Source organism: Megalobrama amblycephala, linkage group LG19, assembly GCF_018812025.1.
Source record: "Megalobrama amblycephala isolate DHTTF-2021 linkage group LG19, ASM1881202v1, whole genome shotgun sequence".
In the NCBI taxonomy this organism is placed as follows: Eukaryota; Metazoa; Chordata; class Actinopteri; order Cypriniformes; family Xenocyprididae; genus Megalobrama; species Megalobrama amblycephala.
In genome coordinates, this window is record NC_063062.1 from 6485070 (window position 1) to 6502224 (window position 17155).

At 38.4% G+C, this 17155-nt stretch overlaps 1 protein-coding gene across 1 annotated transcript in view; it reads right to left on the reverse strand.

Moving 5' to 3' along the window:
* Window positions 1-17155, reverse strand: part of LOC125254026 (arginine-glutamic acid dipeptide repeats protein-like) — a 139219-nt gene that overhangs the window by 79305 nt on the left and 42759 nt on the right. The window contains 1 exon segment of the mRNA XM_048168380.1: window positions 334-799. Within this exon segment, the coding sequence (XP_048024337.1) occupies window positions 334-655 (322 nt within the window). The 5' untranslated portion in view covers window positions 656-799.

Here is a 17155-nt window from a genome sequence, read left to right on the forward strand (position 1 = left end):
TCGCTTTCTCTGCCACTCACTGAAAAATAAAAACAAGAATCTTGAGTGTGCTTTGGAAGGCTAAGTGTGAAAAATATGACCGTTTCAAATATCATCACAGTGATTTCTTCTGCATTTCCATCAAGAAGCAGTGAAGTTATTTGGTCAAGCACAGCAGCCAATGAAAATGCATTTCTTCTCATCCAAGTAGTGGATGATGTAACATGTTTATGCTAAGCTGAAGCACCATTTTCAGCAACGCTAACAAAATATTGCCAAATACACTTTGCTGTCCGAACAGCATGGTTATTTGATGATGAACCCAACTTTAACTAGAGTACAACCGGAACTCACCGCCAGGTCTGTAAACAATGTCGTCCTCCGTAATAAAGGAAGTGATCTCGCCGTTCTCCGTTCGCTCATAACGCGATTTTTTCTTGGGCAGCTTCTTCTTGCTTTTCTTGGTGGCCTCCTCTGCCGTGGCGGCCCCAGGCGTCTCGTTGTCGTCGTCCTCACTGTGTTCGCTCTCTGCATAGTTCTTAGCACCGCCCTCCAGCGTGCAACTACGCCGGGGCCGTGAGCTCTCGCTCTCTCGTGTTTTGTCCCGCTTCTCGCGGTCTCTGTCCCGGTCCCGGTCGCGCTCCCTCTCCTTGTCCTTCTCTTTGTCGGCAGTCATGATTCGCCACGTGCCTTCTTCTGTCCTCTCACGGCTGGGCCTCCGTGAAAGGTAGACTGTGAGCCTGGGCTTCAGTCTTCTGAATTTACCAATCAAATCCAGGGAAAATTTGGCCACACCAACAACCCCAGTGTTTCAGAAGAGCTGAAGGGAGAAAAAAAAATGACATTGTTAGAGGAGTTAATAATGGTGTGACACTTTTTTGTCCTATTTATTAAATTATTAAAAATATATATTTAAAAAAATGCATTTTCAATACAATGACTTGAATACACCTCTTTTAGGAGATTAAAATGTGACAAAGATTACAAAGCTGTCTCGCGATATTGCCATGACAGAGTGTGAGGGTGAAATTAGGATAGAATATACCACTGCTACGTTTATATTATGCCTCCACTGTCCTTTTTTTATAGAAAAAAAAACCTTTCAATTTAGCTGGATAACAGTTGCTTCAATTCCATCCAGATTAACCAACACAAGCTGGAGAGTTATACGTAGTGCAGCAGGATCAGAGTTCACCGATCACGTAACGAGTAAGTGATAAGATGACTGACAAGACCATGGCGGAGGATTTGTTGCACAACAGAGCCTAAGGCAAAGACTCAAACGCGATTTCAATACCCTGCATTTTGAAAGCGGCTCCCTGATGCATGCAAATATCTCCCAAAATGAAAGCTATCTTAGGAAGGGCTGTGTAGTTCTAACCATCTCTTAGCTCTTTATCATGCTTGAAGAAAAATTTGGTCTCTATGTGCACTTTGAATATTGAAAGAGTACTTTGATTATGGTTGCACTTATTGTTTGCACTTAAGACTAAAGGTGATGATACACGGGGCAACTGTGTTATTCATTTTTATTTATACTGTTTTTATTTCTATGATCAATTTGTGGAAAGGAGTTCAGTTAGGAGGTCAAAAGTTGTAGAGGCTCATAAATCATGTACAGATCTAAGGTCTGAAGAGACTCATATGAAATCATACAGGAGAGAAGCCAGTCAAGTTGAGTTTGTGGCAAAACATTTTAAAGTGCTTGAGTATTGTTGTCTTTTACTGTATATAGAATGCATTCTGAGAAAGTAGAAATGAAATGACATTCATAAGATGATTAGTTAAAACATTTCAAATCCACCAGCTGACTAATTTTCTAGTCATGTATTTCATCACTGAGGATTTCTTAAAAATAATTCCGGAATTAAAATTAATTTTAATATGTTTTAAAGGGACAAAAAGGTAAACTATTTCTGTTTTTACTTCACTGATAATGACATCATAGGTAAGACCTGTGCAGACTATGACTCGGCCATGGTCAATAAGTCTGCTAAAATATCAGATAATTTGACCTTTTTATGGCAAGGCAAGGTTAGATGTAAAATGTCATTTGGTGCATCTTGCTCAAAATCTTCGATTATATATTACTTTTTACTTGATGTTACAACATTAACAAAGATGTGCTTTCATGTTCCCCAACACACAGTGAGATATTTGTAAAACCAAGGGCCTGTTGATACTCATGCAATCGGTTTAATCAATCACAGCCGGCGAGCAGCGCTGTGACGTCGCACACCAAAAGGAACATCAATCGGCGGTCTCTTCCACAGCAGCAGCGCACGTCCTCAGGAGAGCTCTGAGCAAAGCTATATCAAAAAAGCACAAACTTCAAGCTGCCTGCTCTATTCCCCAGCTCATTTCTGCCTGGCGATGAAAAGCACCACTATTTTTCCCTGCACAGTGACCTGAACAGGATTCCCTACTGCATTATCAAATAGGCTCAGCTGCACGTTTTACAGGGTATTAGGCTTATATAGACCTTTGCACAACTAGCCAGTTCAGGCTATCGAGAATTTCTTACAAGTAATACATTAGACTGGAATAAGACCCAGTGCTCCCTCCAGGCCATAGTGTTTGTTGGTTGTGCATGCTGGTCAGGCTAACTACAGCTTGGCCAGAGGCGGCCCTACCTCAGCTAGCACAGCGATCACCCGTGGAAATCAGAACAGACAGGCATGGAGAAGCAAACCTGGCAAGAGACTCAGACAGAAAACAGCTTTGGATCAAATCCTGTTTTTACAACGCTCGCTGCTACTTGCCTCTTTTAAGTCAACATTCATGAAAATAAAGATCAATCTTGCTTTGGCCGAAAAGTGCGAAGCAAAAAAAACAAAATGAGACCTCTAATATGAGAGCATGAAATGGCTGCGTAACAATGAAGTGCACTTGAAAGGGTCCACGCCGCTCTTCCCCCTTCAGTTAAATGGCAAAGTAAAGATTACAGCCTCTGGTGCAGCTAAACCTGACAACTGCTGAAAAAAGCTACAGCGAGTGAATTTGGAAATGTGAGGAGCCTGCGGGAGGACAGCAGCAGGACAGAATTGGGCTGTTTGTCAGTGTGAGAGGTGTGTTTATAGAGCAGGTACAAAAATGAAGAGAAACGGCTTATGACAGGCACACTGGTGCAGTTGACAAGCAGCCCTGTCAATGGCAGCCTGTCATCTTGAGTAGACGGTAACTGACGGGGCAGCTGCTCTCCTCATCAACCTCAAACACTACAGACTGATTACGCCACATCACGGCCCAATTAATCACCTTATGATGAGTTACCATGCTGACCGCCAGCCTGAACACACAAAAACACACATACATAAACCATAAAAGTTTCCATATACATTTAGGGTGTTTTTCTTTTTGCATGTGTTTTTCCTCAAGTCAGTTTGAATTATGGCAAAACTAAATATTTTCAAAATCGACTAGTTGGTGCATTGCCAAAATGTTGACAACTAATCGATCAGGAAAGAAGTTCTGCATAATTAGACCAGTTTTAAGTTCATCAGACACCGATCAGTCATGTTTCTTAGGGGGCGATTAAATAGGACACATTCTGGTGTTCAAATACAGCTAGCCAGAGAGCAAGATAATCAAAACACCACAATTTCTCTCTTTAAAATGCAACGATTGCAGTTTGGGTGCTTAAATATGACATGACACAACGGCAAAAAACATGGGATGAAATTTCAGGAAGGTTTACTGTGCAAACAGTTAAAACATGTAAGCATCAATGCTGAAAAAAAAAAATTAATTTAAATTAAATCTAGACAATCTTAAATTGTTGGATGATAAAATACAGGTGCTGGTCATATAATTAGAATATCATCAAAAAGTTGATTTATTTCACTAATTCCATTCAAAAAGTGAAACTTGTATATTATATTCATTCATTACACACAGACTGATATATTTCAAATGTTTATTTCTTTTAATTTTGATTATTATAACTGACAACTAAGGAAAATCCCAAATTCAGTATCTCAGAAAATTTGAATATTATGAAAAGGTTCAATATTGAAGACACCTGGTGCCACACTCTAATCAGCTAATTAACTCAAAACACCTGCAAAGGCCTTTAAATGGTCTCTCAGTCTAGTTCTGTAGGCTACACAATCATGGGAAGACTGCTGACTTGACAGTTGTCCAAAAGACGACCATTGATACCTTGCACAAGGAGGGCAAGACACAAAAGGTCATTGCAAAAGAGGCTGGCTGTTCACAGAGCTCTGTGTCCAAGCACATTAATAGAGAGGCGAAGGGAAGGAAAAGATGTGGTAGAAAAAAAGTGTACAAGCAATAGGAATAACCGCACCCTGGAGAGGATTGTGAAACAAAACCCATTCAAAAATGTGGGGGAGATTCACAAAGAGTGGACTGCAGCTGGAGTCAGTGCTTCAAGAACCACTACACACAGATGTATGCAAGACGTGTTTCAGCTGTCACATTCCTTGTGTCAAGCCACTCTTGAACAACAGACAGCATCAGAAGCGTCTAAGACAAAAAGGACTGGACTACTGCTGAGTGGTCCAAAGTTATGTTCTCTGATGAGAGTAAATTTTGCATGTCCTTTGGAAATCAGGGTCCCGGTGTCTGGAGGAAGAGAGGAGAGGCACACAATCCACAAAAGTTTCCACAGTCAGTGATGGTTTGGGGTGCCATGTCATCTGCTGGTGTTGATCCACTGTGTTTTCTGAAGTCCAAGGTCAACGCAGCCGTATACCAGGAAGTTTTAGAGCACTTCATGCTTCCTGCTGCTGACCAACTTTAAGGAGATGCAGATTTCATTTTCCAACAGGACTTGACACCTGCACACAGTGCCAAAGCTACCAGTACCTGGTTTAAGGACCATGGTATCCCTGTTCTTAATTGGCCAGCAAACTTGCCTGAAAATCTATGGGGTATTGTGAAGAGGAAGATGCGATATGCCAGACCCAACAATGCAGAAGAGCTGAAGGCCACTATCAGAGCAACCTGGGCTCTCATAACACCTGAGCAGTGCCACAGACTGATCGACTCCATGCCATGCCGCATTGCTGCAGTAATTCAGGCAAAAGGAGCCCCAACTAAGTATTGAGTGCTGTACATGCTCATACTTTTCATGTTCATACTTTTCAGTTGGACAAGATTTCTAAAAATCCTTTCTTTGTATTGGTCTTAATATTCTAATTTTCTGAGATACTGAATTTGGGATTTTCCTTAGTTGTCAGATATAATCATCAAAATTAAAAGAAATAAACATTTGAAATATATCAGTCTGTGTGTAATGAATGAATATAATATACAAGTTTCACTTTTTGAATGGAATAAGTGAAATAAAAATCAACTTTTTGATGAAATTCTAATTATATGACCAGCACCTGTATAATAATGTATACTAGATTTCAAAAGTTATTAAATAAAATAAATAAAATCATTAAATAAATAACAATAAAATCAATCAATCAATCAATCAATCACTCACTCACCTCACTCACTCAAGCACTACATTGTGAAAGTGTGTGGTTCTCCAATGCTTTGAACAAGCAAGTTTGAAGTCCAGTAAATAAGCCTTTATTTGGTGGCAGCACCTTATGATACTATGTTGTTATTGCAAATTTTTTCTGGAACAGTACTGTAAGACAATTAATGTGTCATGACAACCCTTACTGCCTTTCGACTCCATGAGACGAGCGTTGTACAACCTCACGCCGTGTGATGAATAACTTACAACTGCAGAAGGGTCAGCGATCCACACCTTCTCACATGAAAAGAGTGTCTTATTTATACCAACAGGAGCATAAGCAACCAGTGATAAGCAGCGGCTGCAGTGAGGTTCACAGCACAGACCAGCAACAATGCATCAGTTCATGTGCCGTCTGAATGGTGACCAGGACCAATTAAGCAATGGCGAGTACTCCCCTGAACAGTACCCACAGATGAATAACGCGCTGTGGGGCAGGTGAGGCTTGAAGCCATTACACATCAATCACCAGAGCAGGACCTTTTGAAAGATACCAGCTGTCTTAATGGAAAAGGGAGGGAGAGAGGCAGGGAGGGAGAAAAATCAGCCATTTGTGAAAGCCGGTAGAAAAAAAAAGAGAAAGCTTCAGGGGTCTCAGCCAACAGCACCTATTTTACCATTTCCATTACTGCAATGAAGTCAAGGGGTGTGAGCCAGGAGGTTTTAAATAAAAATACATTTCTCCTTCAGAGCAGCGGATAAATTAGACCTTCTCACCCCTCCAACCACACAGTTGCTCTGCCACTATTAACACATCACCTCACAATGGGCACGCAGCAGGGCTCTATTACAAAACACACTCCTTTTTCAACATTACTCTTTCATGCTGCATGTTTTATTCATCCTAAATCACTCTCCTATTACGCCAATAGGCCAATGCATTCATCTCTGTGATTTGAGGCAAAAGCCAATAAAGGGTCAGGCAACACAAATGCTATTTCCCCAAGACACCCGAACTGCCAGGTGCTTCATTTTAGGGCTGTAACTAACTATTATTTTGATAATCGATTCATCTATTGATTATTTTCTGATTGGTCGATTAATCCTTTAGTTAACCTACCAATAAATAATAACCGTAACATCTGCCATTAATCTTTCCACATTTTATTCAAACATTTTTCTCATAAAATACAAATTAAAACAAAGCACCAGGAAAAAGGCCATGATGGCAGAATTCACGGTCATGGTTTGAGATTGACAGCAAGATGCGAGTCTTGAAATGTTTTGTTCATTCAGCAGATTAAAGTATCTCCTTGAATATATATCTGTATGAAGGAACAGCTGAACTCAACCACAGTCAGCGACAGTATCAAAAATGGCTATGTTCATAACACTGGGAAATTTTCACAAATGACAGCGTGTTATTAAATAAAAGAGTCCAATTGAGGTGTGACTTAATCCATTGGTTATTTTAAACAACCAACAAGGAACTAATCTAAACTAAACCCTTGTCGAGAATGTGGTTTTGAGTCCTGAAAATGTGCTGGTGTCAGTTCGGTTACAGAATGCGGTTGTCACACTAGTAAAAAATAAAATGCTGTATGAATGCAACCATATTAAGAGGCGCTGACATACTAGCCATTAGCATCTGCTCTAGAGTTTTGTTTTGTGTGAAACTTAAAAGGGGATTAGAGATGAATGTAAACTGTATGACGCTTCGACACATTCCACACAAATAGACAAATCGATGTGTCATTCCAGTCCTACTTCATTTGCAATAGTCGAAGGCTGATACATCAAGTCAATGAGCAGACAGCAGTGAGAGAGCAAGTGACATTTTTTGGTGATCCCTGATCACTGTTTTCAAATGGTATATTACAAAATGCAGACATTTGACTGGAGAGGATTACCGAAAGCTTTCCAGAAGGAAGTTGTGAAATACACATTTGATGTGATTGTTTTCGGCAAGCGAGATTAGCCTTGGAACATATCAAACAAAACATTATCTGCAATACGAGTAGCTGAGATTTATCAGACAAATGCTCATTCAAAGCTCATCCAAGAGAGCTACTCTGAAAACAGCTTTGTTGAAATCAATCTATTTTGCCAGAGTGCCAAAGCGAAAAGCTCGATAAATAATAAATAAATAAATACAGACATCTGAAGCAGAACTCCAACAGCAACAACAAAAAAATCATCACAGAAACCTCTTTGATAACTCTCCACCAGATTTTAGTTATTGTTGATAAAAGCATCACACTGACCCTGTATTGTGTGAAATTATGACTTGCAGCAATTCAATTCTAATAGTTTCACATGATCACACAGAACTAGCATGTAGAATCCGTACTGAAAATCCTGATTCACACCATCGGTCTGCTAATAACAGGCATCTTTATCTGATGGCACACATTTATTCTGAAACCGTTCCTGCTGGAAAACATTGTACTGACTAAAATCCTGCATACTCTAAATATTAATGGCCACTACTGACTATTTCAGTGCTCCTCGATAAATGGCTACTTATTGATATGGACGTGTAGTACGATGGAGGACCCTCTCCACACGGAATCTGTTTTTACTGACTTTTAAATTGTGTAGACAGGCTGATGGATCTTTGAGCATTAGCACAGCCTGTTCCATTAAGCGAAATAATGCGAGAAAAAGCCTTTCTTCAAAAGCATAACTCTGTAAAGACTCACATTACACACAGAATAACACCTAACACCTATGCATTCTGTTCATTTAAAGCTGCAGTCCGAAACTTTTGTGTTAAAAATTTACAAAAATTATATAATGAGAATATACAACATGAATCCATTTTCCAAACCGTGTTTTTGTCTTATCCTGAATCATTATGGTACACTTATAGTAAGTGTTTATATTTCAGACCGGACTGGTAGGACCCGCCGCAGAGTATCACAATAACTGCGTGACTCTCCATAGACATACACGGAGAAAAGTAGCTCCGGCTAGAATTTTCCTCCGCAAGACGCGTGCAGTTCTGTTTATTAACCGCTAGAGGGCCAAAAAATTGGAATTACAGATGGTCATGGTCAAGATAAAACCTGCAAAACTCTGATTTTATTCGACCTATTAAAAAAAAAAAAAAAAAAAAAAAAAAAAAAAAAAGAATTTGCCATGTGGTGACATCAAAAGCACTAGACACAAAAGCACACAGACATACACATATATTTACAGGGTTTTTCCTGGGTCAAAAATGGTCTTCGGTGGTGGTAGACAAACACGGTCATCCACACACAGTACAAGGTACCCTACCCATGAAAACTGTGAGCCCAGTACTGATAATACATCCAAAAAAAATGCAAAGAAACCATTTGTAATATTAACTTATCCTATTTATTCATGAAATAAAAAATAATCACTGTCAGGACAGATCATAAAACAAAGCACTTAGAACTATATGTAATATGTAGATTTATATATATAAAAAAGTTGAAAAGTTAGTAATAAAAGTTTGCCAATTGTGCATTTAAATACTGTTGTCAGTCCAGAAACTTTGCGATGTGTAATTAGCAGCATGAAAAATATGTAGTATATACAAAGCGAGCAAAGCTGTCAATTACAATACAACTTACACAAAGCTGCACTCCTGCGAAAACTCCTGTTATAATCATGAAGTTGTCTATGCTGTGCAGTGAATCTCTTATTGACATTGTGTTTATGCTTTGTTGGTTATAATGAAAGGATTCACAAGCAGAACTCATGCTCCGGTGTTGAGCGAATTCTGAATAAACCACATCTGATTGGCCATTGCGTTCATGCACTTGTCTGTGACATTTCTACAAAGCTCAATGCTGCAAAACTACATTGTAAACAGAAACCTTTTATGCTCTTCACAGCGGGTACCGGACAGTACTGCAGAAAGGCAGGCATCTCGGTATCACCACATTAAATTTTGGCAGCTGCCAAAATATTTTCAAATGGTATATTATATATATATATATACATATACATATATATATATATATATATATATATATATATATATATATATATATATATATATATATATATATATATATATATATATTTTTTTTTTTTTTTTTTTTTTTAATATATATATATATATATATATATATATATATATATATATATATATTTTTTTTTTATATACATGCAAAAACTAACTATACCTTAGTTTTTGCATGCATTTGTTTTTCTCTGTCATTTGCGGCGGGTTCAGAGAAACGTTCACTCGGAAGATGAGCAAGGTGAGGTAGTATTTTGAAAGCCTACACAAAACTTTTCCGTTTTCTATGTCATGTCAAACTAGTAGGCCGATGTAAAAATGAATCTTGCTTTATAGACTCGTTATATTACCGGTTATGAGGGACAATACAGTATACATTTTTTTTTAAATCAGATTAAAAGGAGAAACTTTATGACAATTCAACAATTGCTATATCAACATCCTAATATATCGTTGTCAGTACACGTCACGCTTTTCTTGCGATTTTGCCGCCCGTCATGTTTACAGATACTTTTCATTCAGCAGTTGCCATGGCAATGAACAACATCCTAACATGCTGACTCGTGGACTTTTATTTAAGGAAATCTTATAATAGGTTGAAATTAGTCGTTGTGCATATACCATATATGGTGACACTTTCGATTAGGTATACATATTCACTATTAACATGCATATTACTAGCAAACTGGCAATTTATTAGTACTTATAAAGCAGTAATTTGGAGTTTGAGAGAAAATTCCTGGATAATAGTGAATAATGTGTGTACCATAATGCATATATAAGGCTAAATAATAAATAAATGTATAAAATAAGGCTTAAAAAAGCCCCAGAGACCTGATTTAATATGACAGCAATAATACTTTAAAATATGCACATACATTTCAGAAAAAAAAAAAGAAAAAAAAAAAACCTCTTTAATGTTTGTAATCTAATAAATGTCTACCACTCTTCTTTAATATACTGTTGGATTAAGATCTCATGAGGGCATCCTATACAAACACTGGCTGGAAATTAATTTGGTGCATCTCTGTAGCGTGTAACTACACAAATGTTGATGATTTATATACAGAAATCAAGAGGCTAATCTGAGCCCTGAGGAGTCAGTAAACCTGAGGCTGAAGGCTAGGCTCCAAGCAATCCAAGTATGTGAGTAAGTGGTTGTGTACGAGTGTGTATTCCCTCTGCACAATTCCCGTAGGGGCCAGCTCCCCATCAGCACTCATGTCTATTATCAGCATCGTGCCTGAGAGTAACTTCATTTCACACTGTAAGCCACAAACACAGTGCAAACCACACTGAGGGCTCTCAGACGAGTTTGTCCGTGTGGCAGAGAGGGTTGGGGGAATGTCTGGACTAGTCCATCACTGTGCTTTTAGCCTGGTCATGTAGCCATTGAGCATTTCTAAAGGAAGCATCAATGCTGGACGAGTGCGAACACACGATCAAGACAAGGGATAGTTCACAGAAAGAAAAAAATAATCATCATGTCACCATTTATTCACATTCATGTCATTTCAAACCTGTATGTCTGTCTTTCTTCTGCAGAACATAAAAGATATTTTGAATTTTTTTTTGTCCATAGAATGAAAGTAGGGATACTCAATCAAATTTCTAATCGTGATTACAGATGCCATGATTTCAAAATCGTTCAAAAGCGCGATTACAAGGAAAAATATCCACTTACATTATTCTGTGTGTTTAGAGCACTTCAGAGTGAAAAAGGTCTAACCCAGCACAAAAGGAGCTACCAGTGACGTAGGTGTACGCTGATATGTCAATTGCATGTGAAACGCCAGCACCCGCCATTTTTAAAAATATATATATATTATTATATATTATATATTTACTCCTTGAACTAACTAACTCTACAAACATGAAAAACAGTGATAGGACCTCTCAACCTTATGCTAAGGAGAAAATCCAGTACGACTGAGCAGACCAAGCAAAACATGATTAAGTATTTCTGCTAAGCTAGCAACATCGGGCATCAACCACACGGCAAAATCTAATACTTTCATATACTGTCTACTTTCTTTGTATAACAGTTCTATCTAATAACATATTAGACAGGACTGTTAAAGAGATCGTAAACTAATGAAGACGGAGAATGAGAGCACTGTGTGCTCAGGATCTGTCTGAACTGTTCTCGGCGCCGTCAAAATAAAACTAACAACAAGCCCAGTTTACATCACTTCAGACCCTAGGGGAGCATTAGTTTTCAGGGAACCACACTGGTGGTTAGTTCCTATATGTAAGTTCCAAGAACAACCCGATGCAAAAGCCCCTATTATTATACCATGCGTATGTTGACTTTTTATTATTATTTAAAAAAGATACCAAACCAATGTAGTGTTGACATTTGAGGTTTAATGTTATAGAAAAAAAACAAAAAAATTCAGAAAGTGTTTTCAGCTTGTTTTTTGTTTTTTATACAAAAATATGGCATGCAGTTGCTTAAAACAATGGTATAATGCTATTCAATACATCATTCAATGTAAATTGTGATAATCTTAAAGGTGCTAAAGAGGATCTTTTCGTCGACTGAAAAACCAAAGACTGACAGGTTTTGAAATGAGCGCATGCGTAAGAACAACCCCCCTCCTTCACAGCTCATTTCAAGGGAACGCCTCCCAAAACTTGTGCACGAGTATTGGAACACGAGTGTTTACCACCGGCATTCGCTGTGTCGTGTTAGTGGATTCATTATGACAGACTCACCGCAGGTAACTCATAATCTGCAGTTGTTACTCCTGTCTCCTGACAAAAACATTGCATGCGGCGTCTGTGGAGTGTGGAAAGTTACTGGAGCGCGCAGCCGTGCACGTCTCTCACAAGGAACATCACGGCAGTGATTGACAAGCCAGAGGGCCGTGTAAACGATTGGCTGATGTTTTTAAGGCCCTACCTCGTGCACAGATGATGTATATTAATATTATTCCTTTCAGTGCACCTAATAAATAGATTTTTATCAGTTCGTAAAGACAGTTTCAAGTAATATTGCAAATATGTATAAAACAAAACATCCTCTTTAGAACCTTTAATTAATAATCGCAATTACAATTTCAAGAGAATAATCGACAATTATTATTTTTGTCATAATTGTGCAGCCCTAAATGAAAGTCAGTGGGGTCCAGTGCTGTTTCAGTGCAAACCATTGACTTTCATTGTATGGACAATTTTTTATTTATTTTTTTCTTCTTCCTTTTCTTTTCAAAATATCTTTTGTGTTTTTCCATTTAAATTTTCCTACCAGTGGATAAACTATATGGTAATTGATATCAAGAGAGCTGTAATGAATTTTCACATTCATTCACATTCAATAAAAAGGGAATGAGGGAATACATATGAAACGATCAATACATATTTGGAGAAAGTAGTATTTAAGATGGGTAAACAGTTGATCCGGCGTTGTGCAGCAGACACGCTCTTGGCTTGGCCTCACCCAAGCATATGTGATCAATACTCAATCAATGGCAGATGAACACATACGTCACTTTCTAAATCTATCCTAGATACAGAAGATATTAACATTCCACTTCCTAACCTTCCCTGATCTGCTTTGATTTACAATACAATTAATCAAATGCGAATGCAACAGTTTACAAAAGCCCATTCACTGTTTCAACAGATGCAGATTGTGTAGCAACGACGCCTGTATGGTTTCCCCCCCCTCAATCAAAATACAAGCAGCATAACAGCTGACTTAGAAAGACTGTTTGCATGGTGCGGAGCACCATATAAATATATAAAAGTGCACAGCATAAATGAGTACATCCCCTCTGAAACTTCTGAAAGTCAGCAATTACTCAATTACTTAGAAGACATGTTAGGGTTCTTTAGAGATATAATGTTCCAGCAAGTCTGCATAATCAATTAGCAAAGAAGCATGTCAAAAGTATAAGATTTTCTTATCAAGGTGATAAAATGTTGTGAAGCAAATGAGTATACCCTCCTAAAAGTTACTAAATAAAACAAAATAAAATTTATCTGGTGTAAGTTTAAGGCAAGGTTTGATCAACAGGTAAGTATGTTGAACCAAAACATTTAAAGAGAAGTAATTTCTTGACAATTAAAAGTATTATATAGCCCACCGAATCATTCTCAGACTTAATGCTGACAACAATAGTACCACTTGGGAGAGAACTGTCAGGAGACTTATTTCTTAGCACAAAAGAGGACAGTGGTACAAGAGGATTACCAAATCATTGTTTTAAGTGTGAAAATATAGCAAAAGTAACACAGAAATTCAAAAACAATGGACTTGTGACAAGGCCCCTGAAATAATCAGGCCTTCATTTTAAGCTTTCATTTAGTGATGAGGGATTTTTTTTTTTGCTAGACAAAGAGGAGAAATACCAAGCGAGTGTCTCAGAGCCATCAAAAGCTATGAAAAGAATGACTGTTTATCTCACAGAGTAAGATGCAGCCTGCAGAAATGACATGCATGGTTGTTCTCCTCACTGGAACTACCTACTGTAGCCAAAGCACAATAAAGTCAGTTAGCCATTTCCAAAGCCCATATTTACAAAATATAGATTCGGGGAATCAATTCTCTGGTCTCATGAGACCAAATCATATTTTGGATCTAACAGCATCCAAAATGTTATGGTGTTGCTGGAGGAAGGAGTACAGTGAGAAGTGCCTGGTTCCCACAGTAAAGTTCAGTGGTAGTAAAGCTCTTATATAGGGATGTATGAGTGCTGAAGGTGTGAGGGAGTTGTGCTTTATCAATGCTGTCACGAATTCCCACACCACTTTGTAATTTAATACACAAACTTGAAAAAGAAGATGTTACCCTTTACTCATTCCCTGCATAGTTGGGCATTTTTTCAACATGACAATGAGTTTTTATTATGTATATGTTTAATACATTTTTGTATAATATATTATACATATATATAAAATATATACACACACATATTATATATATATATATATATATATATATATATATATATATATATATATATATATATATATATATATATATATATATATATATATATATATATATATATATATGCGCATGCATGCAACTGTTCTCTGTAAAGTAAAAAAAAAAAAAAAAAACGAACCGTACCGTTCCCCACTTACGGTTCAGCATGCACCGCGCTCCATCTTGAATGACTATAGGCTAATATGAGGCTAATATGGTTTGTGTTTAAAATAGCAACGTCGAAAACAGACAGACAGAGTTCAGATAAAGTATGTTTCAGTCGATGGATGCGCATTCTGGCTTCTAAAAATGTTACAACAACGATAATCAGAAAGCGTGGACAAAACAGTCACTCTTAACTCTAAACTTTGTTCAATGCGAGGTATGCTCTAATGTTCTGTCATTTACGCCGTTATCACCCGGGTGTTGATAGCGCGTGAGCGCAGGTGAGACCTGAACAGTGCACGTTGCTGTCTGTGTTTAAACTAAACTCATTTAAGCCTTGCTAATTCAAACATTCAAGAGCAAGACGCAAAAGAGAACTCACACGCGCTGTGAGAAGATTTGTGTGCGCTCATCCGAAGCGTGCACACGCTTATTTCAGACAGCGTGCAAATACAGAGTTCTCTTTCAAGTCTTGCGCTTCAGTGGACAAATTCATACAAAAATGATGTCAACATGCCCGTCTTGGCGAGTATCCTAGCAAACATAGTCGGTTATGTCTTAAGTGAACGTATAATAGTCGAGAAAGACAACACGTGTAACAGTATATATGTACTGGATTGTGCCTGTCTTATAGGAAAAAAAAAATAAATTCCTGCTGCCTGTGTTTTTAATGTTAGAAAGAAAATCACTCACTACCCTTGACTGAATAGCTTTTGTAACTAAATAATGATTAATATTTATTTAATTTATACAGTGAAGATAATATGCAATGTTATTTTATATTTGATTACTTTATCCATTTTCTGTACCTGAAAACTACTGTTAGATACCTTTATTTGAATATTTGCTCTATTGTTTTTATTTGTGATGTTGGTTGTAGTTTGATCATTTGTTCTTATTTTTCTTTATTTTTATTTGACAGTAGTCCTATTTTCCCTGAACATAGCACATACCGAACCATACTGAAACCGTGACCCCAAAACCGTGAATACGAACCGAACCGTGAGCATTTTGAACCGTTGCACCCCTAATATAAATTATATATATAATTTTGCAGCTAAAAGAAGACATCTAAAAGTAGTCAGTTGATCAAAAGCCTCATGGCAGCTCAGCCTGAGCCTCATTCACAGTGAAAGCAGGGAGGTCTCAGGGAAGCACTGGTCCTGACAGACACCCACAGAGAGGGGGGCTCAGCTCTGCGTCACGCTGCCCACCCCCCACTAATCATCACATGAAACACAGGGCCTGGAGGAGAGATCTCAGCTCAGGCTTATTGTTCAGGACCTCATTTATTCTCGCTGCAACGTTATTCCAAACTCATCTTCCAGAACATAAGGTTAAAGATGATGAGGCCGCGGCGGCTATGCCATTAGGTCAATGCATCAGACCATTTTCAGACTAAATTATTTAGTTATCTGGCGGTGCCTTTTTTCGAACACTGGCAACCAGCGGCAGATGGTCTCTCGAACAAGCCGGGCATTCAAAAACACGCGTAACGGCTCTGCCAAAAGCACCTCCACCCCAGATACCACAGGACGGTATTATCACTAATTAGGAGCGGCTTTTGTTTCTGGATGAGCCACCTCTCCAAACCCACAGCCTGACAGTCTTTAAGAGGCTCTAGTCTGAATAACACCCTCTTTGTTACTCCACCTCTCCATTTAAGGCAACTCATCTCAAATATAAATATAAATTCTCCAGTCCTATTTCCATCGCAAGCCACACAAAACACTGTTGTTTAAAGAGGATGAAAAAAGTCCTGAGAGCTCCTACGATGTCAAATCTTTGTCATCCTTGACATCTTTGAGAAGACAGGATGCTCAAATGTTTGGAGGAATATCAAATCACAGCTCTCTATACTACTGATGCAGTACACAGTCCAAATGAGCAGCACTGTAAAAATGATTTGAGATTGTTTCCTTGCCTTGGAGCAGCAGGCAGGAGGGGAAGTGACTGGAGGGTAATGAAAACGCTGCTGAAACAAGCAGGATCAGAGCTTCCCTCTTCTCTCTGGACAGCTCATAAAACATGCATTGACTAGAACTATTACCATTCTGCCGTTTTAGTGCGGCGCGCAGCTCCCAGGAAGAGTGCACACTTATCAACCTACATACACACCAGACCTGCTGCTTTTTATTTTAAACATATAGTGATGTAAAAGAGCAGCTGTTTAGGGGGAAAAAAAGTGTTTACCAGAGGGAGGCACCTAAACAATAGGCTGCCACTGCTCTTTGGGTTCAGGGTTGTGTTTAAAGCAGTGTACAGTGGCAGGCGGGAGATTAACTCGTAACGCATTCATGTGTGAAATGGAGACTTTATCCCTAACTGATAGTGTTGCGAGGCTTCCAGAAAACACAAGCCTGATGATTTTTCATCATTTCGGAAAAACAGCCGTAATATATTAGATTACCGCTCGCAGCCTTTTGGTACGTTCGCACAATGCATACTCTTAAAACACCCCGGTGTTTTACAACAAAGCACGGTGGGAGGCGGGTGAGGAGAGCGGGGGTCTGCCGTTCATGCAACGTGGCTTTTCTAGTCGAGCAAGCACATCTGAAGTCAAACCGTTTCACAGAGGCACCCGGTTATAGTGTGTTTATTGTAAAAGCTGATGGATAGCTTAAAGCACACTGTAAAAATGTAC